This window comes from Pipistrellus kuhlii, unplaced genomic scaffold (assembly GCF_014108245.1).
Source record: "Pipistrellus kuhlii isolate mPipKuh1 unplaced genomic scaffold, mPipKuh1.p scaffold_m20_p_5, whole genome shotgun sequence".
Classification (NCBI taxonomy): Eukaryota; Metazoa; Chordata; class Mammalia; order Chiroptera; family Vespertilionidae; genus Pipistrellus; species Pipistrellus kuhlii.
In genome coordinates this window covers 32,737,279-32,763,845 of record NW_023425551.1, presented here as the reverse complement: position 1 = coordinate 32,763,845, position 26,567 = coordinate 32,737,279, and the positions used below count along the sequence as shown (strand labels likewise).

The 26,567-nt window shown below is 41.9% G+C and overlaps 1 protein-coding gene and 1 long non-coding RNA gene across 4 annotated transcripts in view; one reads left to right on the top strand and one right to left on the bottom strand.

Annotated features, from left to right (window-relative positions):
* Window positions 1-960: 960 nt before the first annotated feature.
* Window positions 961-26,567, bottom strand: part of RTN4IP1 (reticulon 4 interacting protein 1) — a 43,075-nt gene continuing 17,468 nt past the window's right edge. For all 3 annotated transcript variants that reach the window (XM_045573385.1, XM_036414918.2, XM_036414919.2), the window contains 5 exons: window positions 25,484-25,532; window positions 19,569-19,705; window positions 15,470-15,653; window positions 11,604-11,696; window positions 961-1,086 (listed from right to left, as the gene is read on the bottom strand). In XM_045573385.1, coding sequence (XP_045429341.1) covers window positions 979-1,086; window positions 11,604-11,696; window positions 15,470-15,653; window positions 19,569-19,705; window positions 25,484-25,532 — 571 coding nt within the window. In that variant the 3' untranslated portion in view covers window positions 961-978. The remainder of the gene's footprint in view (window positions 1,087-11,603; window positions 11,697-15,469; window positions 15,654-19,568; window positions 19,706-25,483; window positions 25,533-26,567) is intronic.
* LOC123651412 lies at window positions 1,086-13,503 on the top strand. Its single transcript, XR_006740107.1, has 2 exons — window positions 1,086-1,438; window positions 12,658-13,503. It is a non-coding gene; the product is annotated as an uncharacterized LOC123651412 (long non-coding RNA).

The window sequence follows — 26,567 nt, the reverse complement described above, 5'->3', positions numbered from 1 at the left end:
GGAATCTGTTTTAACAACTCCACCAGGTGATTCTCATCATGAGAGAAGGTTGGGAAACACTGGTATAGGGTAACGTAATGAGGAGTACAACATAAAATCGACACTCACCTGCAATGAATGAGGACAGACTAGAGACTCAAAAGCCACACTGGGCTTATGGGTGAAATATCTAAATGCAGGCATTTAAAGTCAAACTGGAGAACTGGGGGCCCAGTGGAATGGTGGAAATTTCCATGGAAAGTTCCTCAGAGAAGCATGTTTCACTGGTTGAAGGAGGTCTAGTTCTTATGCAAAATGTAAGGGTTTTTAAAAGTTAGGAACTTCAGCATCACTTTCAGTTTCTAAGAGTAAACAACCAAATCACAGCCAGATGTTTAATATGACCCCAAGAGGTTCAGAACTCAGCAGAGCAGAGGAATAAAAATCAAAGGAAAACGTGCCCACTGCTGAACCAAAGAGGGGGCCAGCATTAAGCAAGCTCTTCATGCTGCCACCATCCATCTCACTAATATAAAACAGTAAAATCCGTTTTAGCGACTAGGACAGAAGGTGCCACAACAATTTGCAAATCTGGTGTGAAAGAACAGCTTGGGGGGGGGGGGGGGAAGTGCAATTTTCACTGACTTTATAGACAAGTCCAAGTGTGGCTATTTTCATAGTGTGTCTTCACATGTGCGTCCGTTGTGCTGGGCACAGGACAGACCTCTCAGCAAACAGGAACGGGTTACATCAGAAAGCACTCTGGGCAGGGCAGAGGGATGGGTGGTAGTGTGGCTCACTCAGAGGCTGTATATCAATCTCTGCTCAGTTTAGAAGATAGGAAATTACTAGCAAAAAGCCTTTTTTTTTTTCTTTTTTCTTTTTTCAATTTATAACATAAAATTTATAGTCTAATCTGGAAAGGAATGGCTAGAAATAAGTTTGGGCCCACCAGCACTCACCAAATAAGAGAGCCAGTAATCACCAAACCCTATTTATTTAAATAACATTAATTACAGTCTTTCCTCGTGCATGTCCTCTTTCCACCTTCAGAAAGGCTTCTGGAACTTCAGAAAAAGGGAAGGTTTTTTCAATAACTGGCTGAATCTGTAAAACACAAGAAGAGGTGACTGATGGGTAGGAGCAGCGACATCCATCAAGGCAGTAACGTCTGTAATCAGTCTCTTCACGGAGGCAGACCAGTCTGTGCCTCTGGGTAGGAGCTCTCTGCCAGGCCAGGCCTGTGACTGCTGCCCTGTTCCCATCTGCTCCTCTCTGCGAGGTAGCCCAGCTGCATCATCACTCCACCTAACTTCTGCTCGGCTGGTCATGTCCCTCTTCTACTCAGAACCCTTCAACAGCCCCCAAAACTTCACTCAAAGGCCACCACCACCCAAACCTCAGCCCTCATGCAGACTCACACTTCACCAGAATGGTCTGTGTGTCATTGTCTGTCATGGTGAGTCTGTGCCTCTCTGTGTTCTACCACCCTTCCCGCCCAGGCCCCTCCCTTCCCTTCCTGACCTCCCAGTTTGCAGTGTTCTCTCAACTGCTACAGGACCCATGAAGCCCTCTTTATGGACTGCTTGTTATAGCTCACCTACCTAGTTGGAAAATACCAAAGAGGGTACCCGAAGCTTCTTGCTGTAGGTATCCCTGTGGCCCCTCACAGGCAGTGCACTGAATGAAGGCAGATTTTTTTGTTTTAATTTGTTAACTGTTTGGCATATTTACTCGACCAGAGCTGAGAGTATCTGTGGTGTAGGCCACCTCTTTTGTATCCTCCACAACACCCAGAACAATGCTAGGCATGTGACAGGAGCTTTATATATCTATGACAAAGAGGCAAGACTATACAGTGGGATAGACACTCTTTTCAATAAATGGTATTGGAAAAACTGGGCAGACACATAAAAATGTAACTAGTCCACTTTCTCACATCATATATACGAATAAACTAAAACTGGATTAAAATAAGACCAAAAACCATGAAATGCCTAGAAAAAAAACGAAGGCAGTAAACTGACGTTGCTCAAAACAACATTTTTTTTGGCTATATCTCCTAGGGCAGTGGTCAGCAAACTGTGGCTCATGAGCCACATGCAAATCTCGAGCCTCGGTTTGCTGCTCTGTTGACTAATGAGTTTGCTGACCGTTGGGATAAGGGCTTAATCACAAGGAACAACAACAGCCAGTAATTATTGAATCAATAGTCTAGGTCAGTGGTCAGCAAACTCATTAGTCAACAGAGCAGCAAACCAAGCGAAGGAAACCAACAAAATAAAAAGACAACTTACTGAATGTGAGAAGATATTCACCAATGATACATCTGAAAAGGGCTAATTATTCAAGTATACAAGGAACACATACAATTCAATGGCCAAAAACAATCTGATTAAAAAATAGGCAGAGGACCAAATAGACATTTCTCCAAAGAGGGCATATAGTGGCCAATAGACATATAAAAAGATGCTCGATGTCAATAATTATCAAGGAAATACAAATTAAAGCCACAATTATATATCACCTCACACCTGTGCCTATCATCAATAAATCAACAAACAACAAGTATTCACTGCAGCATTATTAGATATGGAAACAACGTAAGTGTCCATCAATAGACAACTGCCTAAAGAAGATGCAGTACATATATACAATGGAATATTACTCAACTGTAAAAAAGAATGAAATCTTGCCACTTGTGACAACATGGATGGACCTATAGGTAGTATTATACTGTGAAATAAATCAGACAGAGAAAGACAAATACCATACAACTTGCTTATGTATGGAATCAAAAAAGAAATGAATAAAACAGAAACAAACTCACAGATACAGAGAACAAAACTGATGGTCACCAGATGGAGTTGAGAGGCTGAGAAGGGGGGTTGAGAGACTAGGTGAAAAGGGGACGGGATTAAAATGCCCGTTAAAAAAAAGTTACAGAATATAGCCCTAACCGGTTTGTCTCAGTGGATAAAGTGTCACCTGCGGACTCAAGGGTCACAGGTTCAATTCCAGTCAAGGGCATGTACCTAGGTTGTGGCCACATACCCGGTGGGGAGTGTGCTGGAGACAGCTGACCCAGGTTTTTCTCTCATCAATGTTTCTAACTATCTCTCTCACTTTCTCTTTGTAAAAAAAATCAATAAAATATATATTTTTAAAAAGTTACAAAATATAAAGTAGGGAATCCTATATAATAAAAGCTTAATATGCTAAGTATCCAGTTATCTAGTTGTCTGTTCAACTAATCAAAGTGTAATACACTAATGATATGCTAAGGCTGCTCAACTGCTCACTATGACATGCACTGACCACCAGGGGGCACATGCTCCTAGGTTAGCTTTCTGCTAGGGTCCAACCAATCAGGACTAAGCGAGAAGGACCAGACATGCCCTGGAGCCCTCCCATGGTCCCTTCCTGGCTGGCCAACCTCCTGTGTTCCTCCCCAGCCCTGATCGTGCACTAATTGGGGTCCTTCAGCCTTGCCTTCGCCCTCTCCCAATGCTGGCTGAGGAACCCTCCCTCCCAAGTCCATGAATTTCATGCACCAGGCCTCTAGTTTAGTCAATAATACTGGTGTAACTATGTATGGTGTTACATGGGTACTAGAAATAGCAGGGTGATGATTTTCTAAGTTATATAAATGTCTAACTACTATGCTGTACATCTGAAATGAATATAATGTATATCACCTATAATTGAAAAATAAATATTTTTAAAATGAATACAGAAAAATAAGACATGGTTAATAATAATAAAAAAAATTTGTTTTTACTATCAATTAGGTGAAAACCAATCAGATAACTGGAAAGTAAGAGTCGTATGTGGGCAAATTGGGCCTGAGGGGAACTCGCTAAGGGCTAGAACTGCCCTGGGAGACTTGGTTGGATAGCAAAGATGTTGGTCAGCCTCAGCCATTCACAAATGCCTGAATGTTATTTTTACCACACGGTTCAATGGTACTACCAAACACCTCCTTCAGAAACTAGGTCTCAGGTAGCACCCTCTCCCATGCTGAGCTCTTCCTTTTCAAAGCTTCAAGCAAAGTCAATAACTGACACAGTGGACCACTTCCTGTACCTCCACGGGATAAATTGTCAAAAGGCATAAACCAACACATATGTTTTCTGACACTTTTCCTTTTACAAAAGGAAGAAGTTATGTAGTGTTCGGATGCACCTTTCCTTGTGTGAATTTCCCAGCTCAGCCACCTGAAGAGCGCCTCAGATTCCAAATGTTCCCTTCTCCAAAGAGTTGGAAATTCTTCTGTACATGCAAATCACAATAAGCTCATGATAAAAGCAACAGCTGATACGTGTTGTCCTCTCTGCGACAAGTGCCCTTCTAAGTGCTCTATATAGTTTACCTCATTTAATCCCTATATTCACCTTACAAGGTAGGTACTATTCCCACTTTACAGATGAAGAAATGAAGGCTCAGAGTTAAGTAAGTTGCCCATCACATAACTGCCAAGTGGTAAGGCAGAATTCTATCTACTACCAGAGTCTGTGCTCTCACAACTGCTCACTGAGCATTTCATATAATGTCAGCTGCTTTCTGCAGCTCCTTCTAAAATGTTAAGGTGGGGAAAGGTAGCCATGGATTATAACCACTTACCTGTATTTTGGCTGGCCTGCCTCATGCTATGGGACCATGCCAGCTGCACAAGTGGTCCCTAAATCCTGTGTCCACGCCACTGGGACAGCAGACGTGTGGTACATATGCCAACCCTCCCATCAGTACCATGGAGAACATTCTTGATCAGTAAGTAATCATGGTCCTCCCAGCAAGCTGAGCATGACTTTCAGAATTCAGCATTGCAGCCACTATGAACAGATCTGAGCCGGCTTGTCAGAAGAAACCTATTTGCTTTCTCTGCTAAAAGGAATGGAATGCACTAATGTTGTGTCTTGCAGGTCCCACATGAAACCTCCTAACCTTCCAATCTCTCTAAAGCTCCTGGGATATTGTTTTCTGGATGCTGATTACCTGAAAAGGAATCACCTGAATGCATGCTTAAAATGCAGAGTCCTTGGCCTCCTGTTAGAACTAAATCAGAATCTCTAGGGATGAGGTGGAGACAATTCATTTGAAATAAGCTTCCCAGGTATATTTCTGCACAGTAGCAGCCTTTTGCTCCATTCTTAGGGTCCCTGGCTCATATCATACACATATTTATTCATTCCACAAAGACCGACTGTCTTCTAAGCGCTAGGCACTAATCCAAAGCCGGAACACAAAACAGGCACCTGTGACAAATTAAGAAAGAAAGGAGGCAGTGACACAGACTCGTCCCCGAGCATTGAACACCAGGCACAGAACAAGGCAGCAAGCGTGGCCCCAGAGGCCCCAGAGGCCACTGAATTCACTGCTCCGCTCCAGCACGAGCTGCCTCGGGTCATCCCGCTCTGGTCACTTTAGACTCTGACGGGAGACCGGGTCTGGAACTGATGACACAGGCCGCCAGCAGCGACTGCACACTTTAATCGGGCTGGTCAGGCCTATTGTAGCAGATAACCCAGGAAGGCTGACTGTGGCATAATGAGTCATTCACCTCTTCCCAAAAGAGACAATAAAAAGAGGCTCTTGATTAACAGGCTGGCGAATGCCAATGTTGGCCGAATATGCGACAGCAAGGAGATTAAATAATGAGGTAGTGTCTGTGAACAGCTTTGCTTCAGACCAACAATGCTCGTTTGTTATGGACAAAGGGATCAGAGTAAAAACCCAGAGGGGAAAGAAAGGTGACCCGCAGTGAGGTGGAGACGGTTATGTGATGACACTGCTATAGTCCACTCAGCACAGGGAGCCTGTTATAAAGCGAGTGGGCTCAACACCACACCTCCACTGCGGACGGGCTCACAGCTGACCAGGGGGCAGATGCCATGGCAGCAGCACTCATTCCAGTCTTGGCCCCAAACTCGGGGTCTCCTGATGGTGCCTTCCCTTCCTTAAACACAGGCTGTAGAAAGCCAGGCCCCAGGGGTTGGCACTCGTCTGACATCCCTCCTATGAGGAGTTAGGGACAGTGGGAACCTCAGCCTCCCTTGTTCCTCCAAGGCATACTGATGCTTCTAACCTTGGAGCAAAACCCTGTCTGCCCCTTGAGGGAAAGAGGCAAGAAAAGCCCGCTCACCACAAAGCACAGGAAAGCTGGTGGTGCAAGGACATCATCCAGACAGGCACAGCAGAAGGTTTTCCCTCAATTCCCATTTTCCCAGTGAGCACTACAGAACAGGAGAGCTTAAAAGGCACCCCAATACTAAGCGAGCCTACTTGAGAGGTGGGAAACTGAACCGCAAGTGGTTAAGTGCAAGGTCAGAGCGTCAGCAGAGGAGACACATTCAGGACAGCATGTGTGAGTGCCTGTGGGGAGGGAAGCTCGGGGCAGTCTGCTCAGCTGTCCTCCAGACCTTGCCTCAGCCTCCACTGCACATGGAAACCGAAGATCTCAGAGGATGAGGTTTATGAGGAGAGACAGGTGAGTGACAGACACCACCAAAATGACCTATGGGTCCTGGCATAAGCCCAAGTCCACACTTCTGAGGACAGACACCGGGGACCCAGGCAGGGACCACAGTTCCAGCCTCCTAAACAAGTATGGCCCTGACCTCCGAGATAGGTTCAACATTTCAACGGTCGGGGTACAGGGGAATGAGGGGACTTAAACTAAGGAGACATAAAGAAGACAAAAGAAAGAGGCAGACTTTGTTTGGATTTGCTATTTCTGGTACTTCCTGCCCTAGATAGAAAACATTAAGCTAGAAGATAGGCGGTGAGATGGGGTGGGATGGGGATACTCTCAAAGGGAGTAACTGTGCTCATTTTGGAAAGCATCCAGGACTTGTCCCTGGGTCCCCATGAAAAAAAGGCACTCCTTCCTGCCAGGTGTGAGAGAAACTCTGCCTATATTTCCTCACAGAAATAATCTCAGCAGCATCAGAAAACGTGTGGCGTCAAGGCTTCAGATCCATGAGGCACTGGCCATATCTGGCAAGATAGCCCTCTTCTAGTGTTCCTAGGACTCAATCCCTGGTCACTGCATTCTTTCTATGGAGGAAAAAACCCAGCTGCCAATAAGGAGGCTACAGTTTTGCAATGTAATTAACTGCCTAAACGCGGGCGTGACCATCTCAACAGGGGTCTGGGAAATTGTCTGACTCGGAAGTTGGTACATTTTTTCTCTAAAACTGTACTATAACGGTAACCTCTAGCCACATGTGGCTATTTGAATTTAAGCTAATCAAAAGTCAATAAAATGAAACAGCCCCTCAATTGCACTAGCCACCTTTCAAGTAGTCAACAGCCACATGTGGCTAATGTCTACCATACTGCACAGTGCAGACAGAGAACTTCTCCAACCCTACAGGGAGCCAGTGTACAGCACTGCTCAGAGATAACTCAGCGTTGCCAAAATACCTCTCCACACCCTACTGGGTGAAGCAGAGTTCCAGTGGGCCCTCAGTAAGTTTTCTGAATTAATTTCGAATTAGTACATAGGAACTATTCTGATGCTGGCTCAAATAAAGACATAAACAGAAGTATGTACATCATCACTCAACAAGAAGCTTGGCTGGTCACCTAGGACCTTCAATAGACCTGTGGACGTTAAGTATATGACATCAAAGGTCTTTAATAATCACATAAAGAATGTGTGCAAAGAAACATACTAAAAAAGATGAAAGGGTACAAAGAAAAATTTCCCTCCCTTATTTGATCCTCAGCCACCTAGCTCCCCTCCTCAAGGCGACCAGCATTTTAATTTTTTTTCATATCTTTTGAGATATCTTATGCTTGTGGCAGCCAGAGTAACAAAACCTGCAATATGATAACTTAATTTGCAAAAAGGTCTCTGCAGATGAGATTGTGGACAGGATCTTGAGATGGGAGAATTAGCTGGGTAGATCCAACATAATCACAAGGGGAAGCAGAGGATTAGACAGAAGAAGAGAGATGATAATAGAAGCAGAGGTTAAAGTGACACAAGGCCATGAGCCAAGGAATATCGGCAGCCTCTAGAAGCTGGAGAAGGCAAAGAAACAGACCCTCCCCACCACCTGCCTCCAAAGGAACACAGATCTGCTGGCCCATTTTGGATTCTGACCTCCGCAACTATAAGATAAGTGTTATTTTAAGCCACAAATTACTTATGGTAATTTGTTACAGCACCAATAAGAAAGTAACACATGCATATGAAGGCAAAGGTATATATTTTCCCTGAAAGCACAGTCATTTTTATCAGTGGCAGACTGCAATCTTAAGACTGCCTAATCACCTCCTCTCCGTCCTGAAAGATACTGACAGATTCAAGAAAAGGATTTTGTACATAGAATTCAAACTCCACTTATCTAATATCTGGATGATTAAGCAAACAAAAAACAATGAAGGTTCTAAAATTTATTTTTTATTTTTTTAAGATTTTTAATTGATTTTTCTAGAATAAGAGGAAGTAAGGAGAGAAACATCAATGTGAGAGCGAAACATCAATAGGCTGCCTCTTGCATGCCCCCTACTGAGGATAGAGTCGGCAACCTTTCGGCCCAATCCTCACCAACAGACAATACCCAATCAACTGAGTCCTACTGGCCAGGGAGAGAAATTTAGTTTTTAACTATTATTGTCCCAATCTTAAAGGCAGCAAAGGATGGTAGAAGGAACTGTCCCAGAGTTCATGAGACCTGGGCCTTGACTAGCTCTGTAACCTTGAATATGTCATTTAGTCTCTTAGAGCCTCAGTCTCTCTAAACATGGCACAGTGGCAGGATGGGGAGAGAAGGGGGGGAGGACAGTAAGCTAGGTATGTGCTTAGGTTTTCATGTTTTTAATCTTTGAGTATGTTAATCAATGACACATATTTGGCCCAAATCTAATATTTGCTATGGCCCTCCCAACCAAAAATGATTGCTAAATAGTATTAAAAAAAAAACAACAACCAGAAAATGCTTATTGTGCTTAGCAGAAAATGGCACAAGGCACAATTTCAGCTGCCCATTATACTCAATGTGTTGATTATAAATCATTCTCTGTATCAGCCTACTGATACAGAGATCATATTTGGAATACCCAAAAAACTGGTAACACTGGTTGCATCTGACAGGGAGAATCACAGTCACTGAGAGACAGGAGTCAAAGGAAGATTTCTTAAAATTACTTTTTCTGGCTTTTAAATTTAAACCTTGCAAATGTATATCGATTTAAAAAGTTTAAGTATTTTTAAAAAATATATATTTTATTGACTTTTTACAGAGAGGAAGGGAGGGAGATAGAGAGCCAGAAACGTCGATGAGAGACATCGACCAGCCGCCTCCTGCACACCCCCCACTGGGGATGTGCCCGCAACCAATCTACATGGCCCTGACCGGAATCGAACCCTGGACCCTTCAGTCTGCAGACTGACGCTCTACCACTGAGCCAAACCGGCTTCGGTGAAAAGTTTAATTATTTTAAAAGAGTAGGTTCTTTTTGTTCATGGCTTCACAGTATCAAACAACTATAGCTCCTCTATCAGATGCCTCGAATTAGTCATTAAGCACTCAGCCAAAGCCTACAGAATGTCAATCTTTACTAACCACACAATATGTAAGTAGACCAGATACGTAATCCTTTCTGATTTCCAAGTGTAGGCAGTCAGTGACCTGTTGCACCCACAAAGAAGCAGGATGCACGATAAGACAGCCTACCTCACCAGGGCATCCAATGTCACATATCAACTTGCATGGTTCCAGAGCCCTTCACTGTCAGAATTACACACAAACCCAAGTAACCCTGGTGCAGAGAAGGTCAGAAGAATATTTCCTCACTGCTCCTCGCTCAAGGATACCTCAAGGGCTTTTTTATTTCTATCATTTCCTTTATTAGCCATTCTACCAGTTATCTGCCAAATTTAATAGATACATATACACAAGTCACCTCTCTTCTTTGTTTCATAAATAGTATTTTCCAGGTAGAGAGAAAGAGTCAGTGTTTTGAATACAAAGTGGTAGTGGTAAACAAAAGGACAGCCTAAAGCAGCTATCAGGACAAGCACAGTTGTGTGCTGGCCGCTGTAGGATAGGGATCTCTCTAATAATGGGGCTCCAACCACATGAGCACTATGAAGAATCATGGTCCAGCCCAAATTACCTTACAATAGTTTATTCTCGTCTTTCTAAAAATAAAATAAGCATCCAAAGGATATGGGAAGACCCCTGCAAAGGGGCACTCACACAGTGATAATAAGGCTGAGCCCTCCATTGACACAGCCAGATTCAGAAGTCTGAGAAAAGGCATGCAAAAGGTGGAACCAAAAAATTTAGGAAGAGTAGTAGGTCTTTACTATCACATACTGTATGTAGTTCCTTGGCTGTAACAGAATTTAAAAAATGAAACAGTACATGTACAAAAAGAAGTCAGAAGTTCCTAAGAACTGTCCATTTAACAACTGAAATAGAATGATAAAATGGGCCAGCAAGGGGCAGGTGCCAGCAGAAGCAAGTCTATCACAAAGGGTCTTTGCAAGTGGCTTAGCATGGACACACGGTGGTAATGCTAGCCCTGTTCCAATCACTTTCCCTGCCCACTGGAAGTCCCAGATCATACTTAGGCGCTAAGAATGCAACTGAAGGTATAGAAGGAAAAGCACAGGACTGGGAGTCGGGAAGTATGAATTCTGGTCCCAGCTCTGCAAATGAGCAAGTCCCATTATCTCTTTGAGCCAGTTTTCTCATCTGTAAAATGGGAATGATTTTATCTATGCCCTCATACAATCCTCTAGAGTATATAGGGTTCTCCATCCTTTAATTCCATATAATCTCTCAATAAAGTCATAAATATCAACACCAAAATATGAGTTTGCCTTCTAGGTTATCCTTCAAAGATGGAATATCAGGGTGATTAAGATTGTGTACAAACTCAAATGGCAGTAGCTGAGGAGACTCAACCCTCAACAGCCCTGAAAGGCCTTTTGATACCCCAAAAGATGTGACCAGACTATAAGCAGCAATCCTTCCCCACAATGCCCACTGCAGGACAGCCACAGTTACCCCATAAAGTCTTCATCTATCCTCACCCATGTCCTGCCCTCTCAGGTATACCATTTACTGGCCCTCAATTTTCTTACACCAGCCAGGGAACAGGAGACCCCGGTACCTAACTTTCAGTCCAGTTCTGTTGGGGTTTAAATTCTAATGTTTGGTCTCCTTGCCCGTCTGGAAAGCTGCTTACCTCCAGAAGCAGTTCTATCGTAAAACTCACAAGTGTGACCCACCTCCGTGCACTTTCACGGTGCCTTCTTTTTCAAGAACATCAGCAAACTAGTAGCAGCCCAGCTACAGACCCCAGCTCTGCTAACTGCTAACCAATGGTTCTCAGGGGAATCATATAAACTCTCTGGGCCTGCCTCTTCATCTATAAACCAAAAGTATTAGACTAGACAGTGTGAGCTCTTTTTTAGGTATAGCAGTCTAAGTCTATGATTCCCAAGGAGTTAGGACAAAAAACACGGCACTTAAATTTGGCCACGTGAGGCAGCACACATGCTGGTTGAGCCTATCTCTGCAGAGTTCCCAAGGCCTGGGCTTGGTGGGCAAGTTGCCCAGATTATAAGAAACATTCTAGCAACACAAACAGGATGCACATACCTTTCCCTCATCCACGAGCTTTGCAATGTCATCCAGATATAGACCACTAGGCATGAAAAAGGCCCAGCGATAATGGACTCCTTGCCAGAAATGCTAAAACGAAAAGGAAAAAAAGACATGTCAAATACAGAGAAGGATAAATTCTGACTAAATGCAAATTTAGTGAGAAGTATTTTCTGGAGGACTAGGACAGACAAACTGACTTTCCATTTCATGCTGCCACAATGAGCTGCATGCCCAGCACCTTGGCACAGTGAATGACAAGATAGTGAATGCTTCGTGAATGTTTAGGAAATAAATGAACAAAAAAAATCCCTGTGAACTCAGGTTTGTTCACCAACATGCGACTGACAAGTAAGCACAGGAAAGCTCTCCTTAAAATGACAGTCTAGATCAGTGTTTCCCAAACTTCTGACATATGTGTACCCCTTCTATTATATAATTTTCGTAATGCTGAGTACCCCTCGTACTCATGAGAATGTAGAATTAGGCGCAGCTAAGCCCGTTGCAGTGCATATCCCCACCAAACACCGGTGCAACGCGTACCCCCACCAAACTCTTCCCGTACCCCTGGAGGTACGCGTACCACACTTTGGGAAACACTGGTCTAAATGGTCTAACACACTCAATTTCTTCTCTATAGGATACCTCTAGGCCTTCTCTACTAAGGTTTGTGTTAAGGCCAAGAGTCATCAGAAAAGAGTTTTTTAACTAATTCAAGAATTCTTTGGGGATAGTAAGACATCAAAATATAATTTTAGATAAGAAATCCAATCACACTGTTTGTTTTTCCTGGCTCTGAGAGTAATAAGATAGTTTTAAAGGCAAAACAAAGTTAGGGTGCTTTTGTTGTTGTTTTTGTTGTTGTTGTTGTTGTTTTTTTACATATCATGGCTGAGTCTTCCCCTATAGTTACAGCAAGTCCACAGCCACCTAATTTTATAATGGGACAAAACATCTCCTGGTGAAGATAAACAAAAATCTTACACCAAGAGGGTTCATGATCACTCTACTGCCATACCTACTTTGAATTGTTATTATTTATTATCATTAGGCCATGATGAAAACAAGTGAGCTGAGAGTCTCCATGATACCCCATTGACCTGCCCAACTACACTAGGTCAGATGTGAGTTATCCTGAGTTATCCGCCAGGACCGTATTCCTCCCTCCCTGCACGTGCCCACAACTGCTGGGATGGCTGACTCCTCTTCCCTGGGCCCGCCCTCACGCTGCCTCAGCTTGAATCTGCTGCTACCAAGGCATGGAATTGGCAAGTATAATGGACTCTCGGCTACTCGAGCTCAGGAACTTAAGAGCTGTGCTATTTAGGTGAAGCTACTTCTTTTGGCCTGTTTCCTGGCCTGCAGAATGGTTATGCCACCACCTAGCGCACAGGGTTGTTGGAAGGATTAAATGAGAATGCATGTAAAATGCCCGATACATAAAAAGTATACAATAAATGTTTCACCTTGTGCTAAAGTAAAGCTTACTGAGAAAAGCCTGGGGCAATGTCAAATGAGAGTTAAGACTAGAAAGAAAGACAAAACTAAGCTGCTATCTAGGCAGAGCTTCACAGCAGGTGTGTCAGGAATGGCTTACGGGCTTGGTCAAGTAACCCTACAGTTTATTGTCTAACCTGGAACAACTGTGAGAGTTAAAGAAGTCACCATAAATAATTATCCCAAGACCACAAATGCAAACAGAACCGAGTTGACCCTAGAATAGGTGTAATGGACATGGACCCCCGTCAGCCCCTGGGATAGCAGGGCAGAGCCTGGGCTGCTGAGTCTCTAGTTTGCTCTTGACCCAGAGGAGCCTCAATATGCTCCTCAAATACTTTCATATTTATGTGTCAGAGCATGAAAGACGTCAGGAAACACTGGTCTAGATAACTAACTTCAAAAAAAGAAAGGCAAAAAAATACAGTTTGAAACACTGAGATTATCCCAAGCTTCCAGGGGGCCCAGTTAATTGCACTCACAGACCAACTCATGTACTTCCTACTAAGGTCTAGCCTTCCAGACTACAATGAAAACATTCTGGTAATTGTTTAGGGTTTTAAAGAAGGAATAGCAATAGTCACCACTGCCCTGTCTATAACTCTTTACAGTGCGTTGCCCTGTAAAGTGAAACTTCTGGCCTGCAACAGCAGAATTTTTACTTTTTTTCCCAGGCCATTACAGGAGTGAGTAAACCAAAGCAGGCAGGAGAGCCCAGAGCATTACAATGAGGCTTTAACGGCACATTCTCAGAAAGACATCAGAAACTACTTAAAAGGTTTTCACATGAGATTACCACTATCATCTTTCAAGCAGGGAGAAAGGGAAAATGAAGAGAGCTATGCCTGTTTTACTCTCAGAGGCCAGCTCTGAAGGTTAAATTGTAAGGGGACTCACTGGAATACAAACTATAAAACCATTTAGAAAACTTAAACTTATATTTTAAGGCTCTTGGAAAGCCTGGGCTTTGTGAAAAGGGAAAGAGAGACAAATCATAGTACGTTCCCTTTCTCTCACAGAGCACCCTGTGGACACTTTCTGGCTGTGTCTGGATCCAGTGAAAATGAAGACCCTAGAACACTTTGCTGGGTGTTCACCTCTATCACCCACACATGGTTCCTAAGAATTGAGTGCTGGTCTCTTTTATCACAGCTCTTCGCTACCACTTCTAAGTGTGTAGTTAGTACACAGAATCCGAAAGACCAAAGTCCTAAAGTTCACTCCCAGAAAGGTCCCAAATTAATTTCTAGAATAAAAAAAAGTTAAGATAATTATCAAGCCAGTCACCTCACAAATATGGGTCAGTGATGGAGAGCACAACACAGTGACCCACAACCTTCTACTGCCTTTTTCCTGGGCCTAAAGTATTGATACTTTGTCTAATTAATGAAATAGAATTTATCTTCCCTTTTTGTATCACTTATTCCACCTTATTACTAATTCAGATTTTAAGTCAACGACCTATGATTACCAACAGTGAATAGGGTGGAATTATGTAAGGCTCTGTCGTCATTGTGAGGACAACAGGCTATCACGTTAAGAACAAACACTCAAGCCATCAGTCCTGTAACCAAGGCTGCGCGTCTCCAGGCCCACCACACACTGGGTGAGTTCAGGTGGGGTCAGAGCTCCTTAAGCCCTGGTAACAGTGGCCCTGTTAACAGTCAGGCTGACTAATCAAGTGTGAGAAACTCCCAGAATGCCATCAATAGCTAGAGTCTCTGATCCGTGGGGGATGTGCAATGCTGGGACAATCAATACAAATCCAGGAAAGGCCTGATGGCTCTATGAGTCTTTGTAGTCTCACTGAAGTAAGACTACAATTTCTTTCAGGTCTTTGAAATTCAAAAATTTCCCATGGACTTCTAAAGGTCTGAAAGCCCCAACTGGAAATCACTGGCATATCCCAATCCTATAAATAAAAACAGCCAGCTGCACACTTACTAAAATTATCACCTTCCCATACAAGAGACCTTATGAGTTAAGACTGGTGAAGATAGAGAGCATCAGGTATAGGAAAGAAAAAAGCAGAAGGTATATCAGATGGTAACAATAAAGGCTAACATTTAACAGGAGCTTTTCATTGTGCCAAGTGCTTCACGTGGATTATCTCATTTAACCCTTGCAACATGAGGTAAGGCATATATCCTACTAGCCCGTGTTATAGGTGAAGACATCAAGGTCTAGTGACATTGATTTGCAAGGGGTCACACAGCTACTAAGGAGGCTGAAATTTGAACACAGTCAGGGTGCGACTCCAGAGCCCATGCTTGTCTCCAAGATGAAAGAAACTGGCTGGGTGGAAATCAATATCCAGAAGCAAGAGGCACTTGTTTGTTCTCACCAACCAGAACTTCAATCCTTACCTTTAGTGTCTTAGAGCCCATGGTGACGCCCGTCTGCAACATGCCATCTGCGATGCCCAACCGGTCCATGTTCAGGAGAAAAGGAGTCACCAAAGTCACGTATGTGGCTCCTGACCATTTCTTGAGTAAATTTAGAGCCCATGTTTCAGTGGATCCACCAACATTATCAAGGATAAAATCAAACCTGGGGAGGAAGAAGCAAATCAAAATATCCTTGTCAGTCTTTACTCAGGGCTCCAATCTCCCTGCAATCCCATTACCATTAGCCATAGGGTTTCTTTCAGTGACAGCAAAAACTAAACTGTGCTGTGCTATCCAGCCAAGGGGCGGCTGCTTTGATAAAGGAGTAAAGGGAATAGCTACTTATAGAATCTCTGGCTTTTCTCCTAGATAAGTCAAACATGACTGACTTTGTGTCATAAAATCAAATTTTCTAATACTTTAAGAATGATTTAAACTAGCGGTTGTTAATAGAGGATGATTTTAGCTCCCAGGGGACCTATTAGGCAATGCCTAGAGACATTTTTGGTTGTCACAACCCTGGAAGGTGGTGAGAAGAGGCTACTGGAATCTAGAGGCCAGGGATGATGATAAACACCCTACTGTGCACATAACAGTCCCTCACAACAAAAAATTATCCAGACCCAAAGGTCAATTGTTGAGAAACTGAGGTAGCCAAGGTTGGGAAACCTCGATTCAAGCTCTATAGAAAACTGCAAAGCTATCCATGCGATAAAAGTAAAAGTATTCTTTAGTGCACAGAAGTACTGGAATGACAAATATGTAAGGTTTTCACCTACAAAAACAATTTGCTTTTAATCCCTCTGGAGTTATTGTAGAACTGATTATAGGAGCATCCTCTTTCCCTGGAATGTTCTACTTTTTTGTTGTTGTTTCAGGCATAGCATTGGGACAATGTATAAAGAAATCAACAGCCTGCTCTCAGTCTTCAATTCTGCTCTAACATGCCCAGAAAATCCAGTCATGATGGAATCCACAAGAACTAACAGATATTCAACTCTTTACGTCTAATCTAAAGCTGCTACTATATAATCACTACATTCTCCTTAATGGGGATAAAACCCAATGAAGCTTTTAAATATTTGTTAAAACAGCCGAGACCGGTTTGGCTCAGTGGATAGAGCGTCGGCTTGGGGACTGAAGGGACCCGGGTTCGATTCTGGTCAAAGGCATGTACCTTGATTGCAGGCATATCCCCAGTAGGGGGTGTGCAAGAGGCAGCTGATCGATGACTCTCTCTCATCGATGTTTCTAGCTTTCTATCTCTCTCCATTCCTCTCTGTACAAAATCAATAAAATATATTAAAATAAATAAATAAATAAATAAAAATAAATATTTGTTAAAACAAAGATCTATTTAGAGAATGTATCCTTATATATTAAGTAAATTGATAAATTTCTTTTTAATAAATTCATCTGAATGAAATCAAGCAACAGAGCTATGAAAACCAGCTTCGATCAACTTTGTAGATCTTAAGTTTTTTATGGGACTACACTAAAGAAGGGCAAATAAAAATGGAAGGCTATCTGTGCAAGATAATAACCTTACTAGAAGAGTATTCTTTTCATTAAAAAGAATAAAAATTGTGAATTTAAATTTCTAAAGTTTCTGCTTTTAATTTTCTACTTCCTTTCCAAATTTTAAATAAACAAAAATGATACTTATTTTAAATAAAACTTAAGGGCAGCCTGATATCATAGAACAGGCACCACCTGCAAAAGAAGTCCTGAGGCCAGGTTGTAGATGCAGTTCTCCCACCCATGACTAAGTGGTATGACCTTGAGCATTCAAAACTCATATACCCTCTACCCGATTTTCTAAACCATAACATGATAGAATTGGACTGAAGAATTTTGGAGCCCTTTCTTGCTATAAACTCTAAGATTGAAATCTAAAAAGCTGTGATTTAGAAGGAGGAACAAATTTATTCTAGGTAGATTCAGAGGCCAAATTTCAGGTATCTACACTAATAAAAGAGAAACATGCAAATTAACCATCACTCCACTACGCCACAAGCCACACCCACCAGCCAATCAGGAGCAAGTATGCAAATTAACCCAACCAAGATGGTTGCCGTCCACGAAGCTGGAGCAAGCAGGAGGCTTGGGTTGCACTGGTGATGGAGGAAGCCAAGTTTCCCAACCACTCTGGCCAGTGCTGGCCTTCGCTCAAGGCTACAAAGCTTCAATTATATTATAGAAGATAAATAAATCCAACAAAAAATGGTGATGGCCATGGAGCTGGATTTGCCCCTGGCGATGGAGGAAGCCAAGCTTCTGGCTCTCCCTGGCTGGCCCTGGCCTCTGCTCAAGGCTACAAAGTTTCAATTATGAAAGATAAATCTTAGATACTTGCTTCCAGCCAGTTCTGACCTCCGCTCAAGGAGGGGCTGAAAAAAAAAAAAAAGGAGGGGCTCGGACCTTGGGTCGCTGGGGGGTGATCAGGCCAGGATGGGATGGCAGGGTGTAAGCAGACCGGCAGGGGGACCAGTTGGAGGTGATCAGGACAGCAGGGGGGAGGAGGGACAGTGTGGAGTGAGCAAGCCAGCAGGCGGGCAGTTGGAGGTGAGCAGGCTGGCACGTGAGGCAGTTTGGGGTGATTAGGCTGGCAGGGGGGGCATTTGGGGGTGATCAGGCCGGTAGGCAGAGTGGTTAGGGACAATTAGGCAGGCAGGCAGGCAGGTGAGCAGCTGGAGCCAGCAGTTCTGGATTGTGAAAGGGATGTCTGTCTGCCAGTTTAGACATCCTTCAAGGGGTCCCAGATTGGAGAGGGTGCAGGCCAGGTTGAGGAACACCCCCTAACCAGTGCACTAATTTCATGCACTGGGCCACTAGTAAGTTATAAGTATAAATTTTAACTAAAGCTGTCAAAAAAAAAGTAATGGTCTACATTTGTAAGCTGATGAGATACCCCACTGGAAGGGAGTATGCAAAGGTTTAAGACCACTCATGAGTGATATGGATGAGCAAACTGTAGCACAGCTGTGGGTGCTGGTGTGGGTGTGCTATAGCCTTTCATTCATCAGTTCCCTATTCTCTGGTGACATACTCCAGACATGTTTAAAGATAAGGTAGATAGAGGGCAATGGGTTGGCCTTGGCCTCATTCTTATACTGCTATTCCTAGAGGCAGCAGAAAGTATAGATCAGTGGAACTACCACTACCTAACACTGTTTGGCAAGAGTGGAGGCTCCATACAGTTGAAGGAATAAGCAGTCAGTTCCTGGGTGCACTGCCATACTGCTGTTGGGAGTTGGGAAAAGGCTGGGCAGTCAGACAGGGGCTCCTTTTTTTTTTTTTTTAAAGCCATGAAAATATATTTCTACACAAAGTGGACAAGAATAACTGGCTTCTGAAAAGTAATCGAAAAAGGAAACACCTTTGAAAAAGAAGCAATAAGCCCTGGCCCATGTGGCTCAGTTGGCAGGACATCAGCCCATGCACTATACACTGAAAGATGGCCAGTTTGATTCTCAGTAAAGAAAAAGAAGCAGTAAAGTAGATTTCCAATCACTTCTAGGTTATGCTCTCAGCATATCTTGGCCAGATGAAGACCAGATTAGTAAGCACCCACAGTCAAGATGAACAGGACCTGGGAGGCTGAATCTGCTTCTGTTTGTACATTAAGCCAAACCACAGCCTGGCATTCAAAGGCACCGAGAACATTCACAGTGCTCTCATCATCAATATTTATGCTGCCTTTGTTTCTGTGAAGCCCTTATTAAGCCAAAAATGTGTTTAGTGCTAAGCATAAATTTTCATGCACTGCTCTAAGTTCTTCCTATGGTGACAGATGCCATCAAAAGGAACACACTTACAATTTTGCCTTCAGACCTGTTACAAGCCAGTAATGAAAGTTAACTGAAAAGACCCTGTAAGCAAAATATCTTCCTCAATACCTATCTCATTGTGTTACTGTGCTATGTTAACATCTGGAATTAAAGCAGAAACCAACCTATTATAAATGATTTCTACTGGCATTGAATATTTTCATAAATCCCTCTCTAAGATTCCCAACATGATCACCAAACCATCTCAGGCTTTCATTATCAACTGTGAACATTGTTCTAATACATACGGTTTTAAAGATTTCAATTGTTCCTCCACATTTCCAGATTTGTAATCAATTACATCATCTGCCCCAAGTTTCTTTACAAGTCCACTGGCATCCTGAGAGCAAACTGCTGTCACGTGAGCATCCCATGCTTTCATTACCTGCCAAATAAGGAGGGGGGGAGGGAGAAAGTAAAAAACATTTTTTAAAATAGCTGGCACCACGTGTACATATATCAGCCTGATCTCTAGAGAACTCTAAGTGCTTCGTCTTAATGAGCACTACAGGAAGCCATCTGTCAGAAACTAGGAAAAATGATTCAACTTTTATTCTCTCAGAAAATTCCAAGAAGTAGATCTCATTTCCCTGGATGAGACAGCCAGTCTCCAGTCTCCATAGTTATAACCAATCGAATCAGAGAAGGGCTCAATGCTTCACCAGTATCAGAAAAGAGAGGAGAGCTATAGACTTCTAAGTACTAAAGGAGTCTATAGTACTTTTAAGGTTGACAAAAGTAAATGCAAATATATATATATATATATATATATATATATATATATATATATATATACACACACACACACACACACACACACACACACACACACACCCTAATATGCAAACAGACCAGAGGAACAACCTATCACCATGATGTGCACTGACCACCAGGGGCCCCTCACAGAACATGGCGGGCATTGGCCGTGGTGAGATGGTGGAGCAGGTGAGCTAGGGGGTTGAGAGTGGGGGAGGGCATCAGACCAAGGTGGTTACTGAAAATTCTTTGCTCTGGTGGTTACTGAAAATTCTTTGCTCCTGAGCACAGTGGTCCCACTTGGTGCTCACACTCACTGCGAGTGCCTAGTGCTGATCCCGATCACTCGGCACCATCAGCGGATGGGAGCAGTGGCTGCCGGCCCCAATCACCCCTTAGCACTTCTCTACTTCCCCCTGCTTCTGAGGGGTGATCAGGACTGGCAGCCACCACTCACACCTGCTGCTGGCGACAGCCCTGCTCACACCTATTGCTGGTGCCAGAGCCCCTGCTTGGACCCACTGCCAGCGCCCAGTGCCAGTACCGATCGCTCAGAGTCAGCAACGAGTGTGAGCGGCGGATGCCAGCCCTGACCATCCAGACGGCTTATCCACCTCCCCTGGCTCCTGAGGGGCAATGGGGGCAGCAGCCTTCATTCGCACCTGCTGCTGGTGCCAGCCCCAATCGTTCCACACTGTCAGTGGGTGCGAACAGGCTGGCAACATCAGTGTGTGGGAGTGGTGGTGGTGGTGGGAGCAGGGCTGCAAGCAGACGGGACCAGGGGCTGTGGCTGGTGGGGCCCAGGGGGGGCACGGATGATGGGCCGAGACCCACCACTGTGCCCACCACAGCCTCGCAGCCCACAGTTCCTTTCAATGTGCACAAATTCATGCACTGGGCCCCTAGTAAATATATAAATAAAAACATGCTCAGAAAATGACAATTTTAAATATATTCAGAACATAAAAATGCAACATTTCTTCATCTGTATCTTTAATACAGTCTTAAGTAAGGCAGCTGTATCAAAGCAATTAGCTCGCCCTCGCTGGTTTGGCTCAATTGATAGAGAATCAACCTACAGATTGAAGGGTTCCAGGTTCAATTCTGGTCAAAAGCACATGTTTGTATTAGGCGGGATCCCCAGTAGGGGGTGTGCAGGAGACAGCCAATCAATGATTCTCTCTCAACATTGATGTTTCAATCTCTCTCTCCCTCTCCTTTCCTTTCTGAAATCAATAAAAATATACTTTTTTTAAAAAAGGCAAATAGCTCCAAAAATAGTTCCAATACTAGGTAATAAATGATTAGATACTTTTTAAAAGAAGTGAGGAAAATAAAATCACTTTATTTTTAAACATGATTACCTTGGAAGAAAAAGACCTAAATATATAGTTCTCCAGATATAAAATGTGGATGCCTGATATTTTTAAAATAATAAGGAATGTCCTGGTTGGTGTAACTCAATTGATTGAACCTCATCCCAAGCACATAAAGGTTTCCAGTTCAATTCCCCATCAGAGCACATGCCTGTTTTGTGGGCTCAATCCCTGGTAGAGGGTGTGCAGAAAGCAGCCAATTGATTTTCTCAATGAAACACTCACATCAAAGTTTCTCTCTCTCTCTCTCTCTCTCTCTCTCTCTCTCTCTCTCTCTCTCTCTCTCTCTCTCTCTCCCTTCCCTAGAAAAATCAATACAAATCTTACACACACAAAAATAAGGGACTTAAAAACCATATATAATCTTACCTAATTTCTCACTTTTAAAAGCAATATTGACCAAGGGTTTATATGCCCTGAAAATAGGAGGGGAATTAAAACATTTAGGAGTGACATCATGTAAAATGTATGATGTTTATAGGCTGCAAACAGAGACACTTGAGTACAATGACATGTTGCTTTCAATAGCAAGTCCCAATCTATATTCAATTATGTGAAGAATATAACCCGAGATAAATATCCAGTACCTATATTAAAAAGAGACTGTGGAGAAAAAAAGGAAATTATGTTTTAAGCACTACATTTAATGGTTTCTTTAAACAGTATTAAATCCTCAGGAAGAATTTATCACATGTTGAAACAGTTCAATTAATTTTTTCCAAATTTCTAGTTTTTTCTCTCCCACTTAGAACTACCTAGTATCTTTAAACACCACTAATAGATTTTAAAAACAGCTTTACCTTTAAAAAAATTTTGTACAAGCACAAGTATATAAAAAAAAAAAATGCGTACATGGCAGACACAATGCAGAAACAGAAAACAGCAGCCATTCCAAAAGCTTTTCTATGTGCCCCACCCCAACACAACTCCCTCCCTGGAAGGCATCATTATCCTGATGTTTATAGCAATCCCCTCCCTGCATTTAAAAATATTGTTTTAGCACCCAGATAAGCATTCCCTAGACACTAGAGTTTAGTCTTGTGTATTTTTAAAATTCAATGTCTTCTAAGCCTCTTTTTAAACTATAGGTTCCTCTTCTATCCCTTCACTTTGTAATAATTTATCAGTGAAAAAATCCAGGCCATTGACCGGACCTGCAGTTTCCCGGTGAGGAATTTCTAATTGCACACTCAGGACTCAGTTCTGCATGCTTCTCTGTGCTCTGTGTCTCCTGTTTCAATCCCTCTAGCAAGACTATGGACAGTGTCTGGCAAAATGAGAGCAGGCACATCATGTTTGCTTGTTGTTCTTCTTATCTTAGCAGCTGTCTACTGGTGATTGCAAAGTAATATTTTTTTTTTAATTTAGTAGTTGGAATACTTTTATGAAGAAACATGCTTTGTCTATTCAGATAAAGTTCATACAGTAAAGGCAAGACACATAATTGTTTACCTTTTTCAGTTTTTAAATAAGTTGGTCCTCTTCCAAAACTAAGAATGTTTAAAAAATATATCATCATGAATTCATGGATTGAAATATGTTTGAAGCATTTTGATCCATAATAATTACTATTATTACTGAAACTCAAAGTGTCACATCTTTGGGAGTTCCTTCAAGTTAATAGTTTCCTCATTATTTAATATATTCCAGGCTCATTTTGTGCCCCAGATCTGGAATCTGCCATTTCTCCAAAAAGCCCTGCTTTCTTTTAAGGAGCAAAGATATTTCACGAGACAGCTTTGCATACACCAGTATACAAAATATGTTGAGTTCATATTGATCCTTCCTATTCAAATTCAAGACTACAAAGCTTTCCAACATTTTTTATACAAGACATCCACAAAGTAACTTATATATTAAACCACTGGAAAGATTAACACTTCCTTCTACATTAGAAAATTTCCTTATTTGAAGGGCAAGCTGAAATTACAGTGAATTTACTGAACCTACCTTTCCCTCAGGCTTTTAAGAAAAAGCAATTTATGTGAATTTAGAAATTCATGAAATAATAATCTTTCTATTGATAAGATAAAAAGTTATCTTACATTTTTAAAAGAAATGAAAGGAGACACAAAGAAATGGAGAGAGATTCCGTGCTCATGCATTAGGATCAATATTGTTAAAATGTCCATATTACCTCAAGTAATCTATGGATTCAATATAATTCTTATCAAAATTCCAATGGCATTTTTCACAGAAATAGAGCAAAAAAACCTTAAAATTTGTAAGGAACCACAAAAGACCCCTAGTAACCAAAGCAATATTGAGAAAAAAGAACAAAGCTAGAGGTATCATACTCCTCAATTTCAAACATCAAAGCAACAGTAATAATAATAATAATAATAATAATAATAATAATAAAAAAACCAGCATGGTACTGACCGAAAAACAAACAGTACAATGGAATAGAACTGAGAGTCTAAAAATAAACCCACACATATATAGACAACTAATTTACAACAAAGGAGCCAAGAATATACAATAGAAAAGAAAAGTCCCTTCAATAAATGGTGTTGGGAAAACTGGACAACCACATTCAAACGAATAAACTAGACTACTATCTTATACCATACACAAAAATTAATTCAAAATGGAGTAAAGACTTGAAAGATTTGAAACCATAAAATACATAGAAGAAATCGTAGACATTAAGCCTCTGGACATTGGTTTTAGTGATGATTTTGTGGATTTGACTTGAATAGCAAGGGAAACAAAACAAAAGTAAACAAATGGGACTATATAAAAAATATAAAGCTCCTGCACAGTAATGGAAATTATCAACAACAAAAAGGCAAGCAACTGAATAGGAGAAATATTTGCAAATGGTATATCTAATAATAAGGTAATATCCAAAATATTATATATAAAGAACTCATATAATTCAACAATCAAAATAAGAAACGCAAACAATCAAAATAAGAAACGCAAACAACCAACTAAAAACTACATATATAATAGAATACTACTCAGCCATAAAAAAAGACAGTATTGCTATTTGTAATAACATAAATGGATCTTGAGGATATTATGCTAAGTGAAATAAATCAGACATAAAAAGAACAAAAACTGTATTATTTCATTCACATGTGAAATATACAACCAAAAAGAAACAAACAAAACAAAAACTAGGCACAATACAATAGTGGTTACCAGAGGGGAAGAGGTGAGGGGAGGCCAAATGGTTAAAAGGGGCTAAATATATGGTGATGGATGGAATCTAAACTTTTAGTGGTGGTGAGCACTCTACAGTGTATATAGTATATACTGAAATATAATGTTGTACACCTAAAACTTAGTGTTATTAACTAACTAGGGCAGTGCATGAAATTCATGCTGGGGGGGTGTTTAGTCTCCTCAGCCCAGCCTGCACCCTCTCACAATCCAGGACCACGCTCCTAACTGCTCACCTGCCTGCCTGTCTGATCGCCCCTAGCTACCCCACCCCTGCTAGCCTGGTCACCCCCAACTTCCCCGCTGCCGGCCTAGTTGCCCCCAACTGCCCCCCCCAGCCCTGCTGGCCTGGTCACCCCTCAATGCCCCCTCTGCTGGCTGGTTTCCCTCAACTGCCCCCCTTGCAGGCTTGGTCACCCCATGCAGCCTGCTGTTCGGTCATTTGGTCGCCCCTCACTAACCTCCTGCTGACCTGGTCACTCCACGTAGCTTACTGTTTGGTCATTTGGTTACCCCTCACTGACCCCCCTGCTGGCCTGGTTGCCCCATGCAGCCTGTTTGGTTGTCTGGATGTGATGTTCTCTTAAGCTTTTATATATATATAGATGTTATCTAAAATAAACAAATTAAAAAAAAAAAAAAAAAAAACCCTAGCAGGCTTAAATAGTTAATGTTTGTAAAGTGCTAGCATACTATAGTTGGCTCAAAATAAGTCTTAAACTATCATCACCTCCATCATCATCAATCAGTCTTATTATTTCTCTTGTTAATGTATTAATTCTACAACAACAACAACAACAAAAAACCCTAGAGCAGCACATATAAATTCTTTTCAAAATTAAAAGAAAAAAATTGTTTACCTGTATAGCAAAAGTACCAACTCCGCCTGAAGCACCCAATATTAAAACACTGCAATGCAAAAGAAACTACAATTAATGAGAACATTAAGTCAATAAAACTGGGTAAATAAACAAGATGTTTTCACCATGCAACTGGCTTAAAGATAAACAATCCCAAAAACAAATAAAGTCATTCAGCTTCCCAAGATTCTATGACATAAGGATTTTTATTTTAAATTCACCAGTAAGCTATAAGTACTTCAAGATTCTATAAACTCTTTACCAAAAATAGCAAAACTACCAATAATTTGTCTTTTTTAAAGAAGCTCAGATGGTTCTTGGAACATCTGACAATTTTTCTAAGTTAAAATCACCATGGCTTTCTCTGTAAGAGAAGGAGCTCTGGGATCCTTTTTAGCGTGTTAGATTCAGTTGCTCTCTAAGAAAAATCACATTCCTGACCACATTCCAGCCAAAGTGGAATAAACATCTTTTGTTCACACATGTCCCGTCAAGCTCATGGACTTTCATAAATGGAAATCTCAGCCTCAATTTGGCTTCCTGTTAAAGCAGATGAATCTGTCCTATCAGCACAAACATTCTTTGCTCCAGTTTTTGCCATGTTTGATTACTGTAGCCCACATGCAACTCTAGACCAAGGGTGTACATCAGGAAGATTATGAATGAGTGAGAGTGGGAGGGGTAAGGGTGTGAACCCTCTGAAATTGTGAATAGACTAAAATAATGAACAAAATTTGGTATGATTATGCGTATGTGCACTGGGGAGGAGAGGTACCCAGACCTACTATCAATTTCCCAAAGAAATGGACCCACTATTCAAGAATCACTGCTTTCCATACTCTTACTAAATTTTATTCTTAAGCCAGAGCACCAGTGCACTACCTTCGTTAGACTGCAGTTTCAGGTCCCCAGACAATTGTTTGTACTGAACTGCACTTTGATGTTATGCTACCAATATAGGCTGAGGGACATTATAGTGACAGTTGACTTTTAATACTTTAGCTAAGGAGATACTGTTGAGAAAATTCTTCACATGAATTCTCTTTAAGAGTGCCTATAGGAAAACTTTTTTGCAGATTAAGTG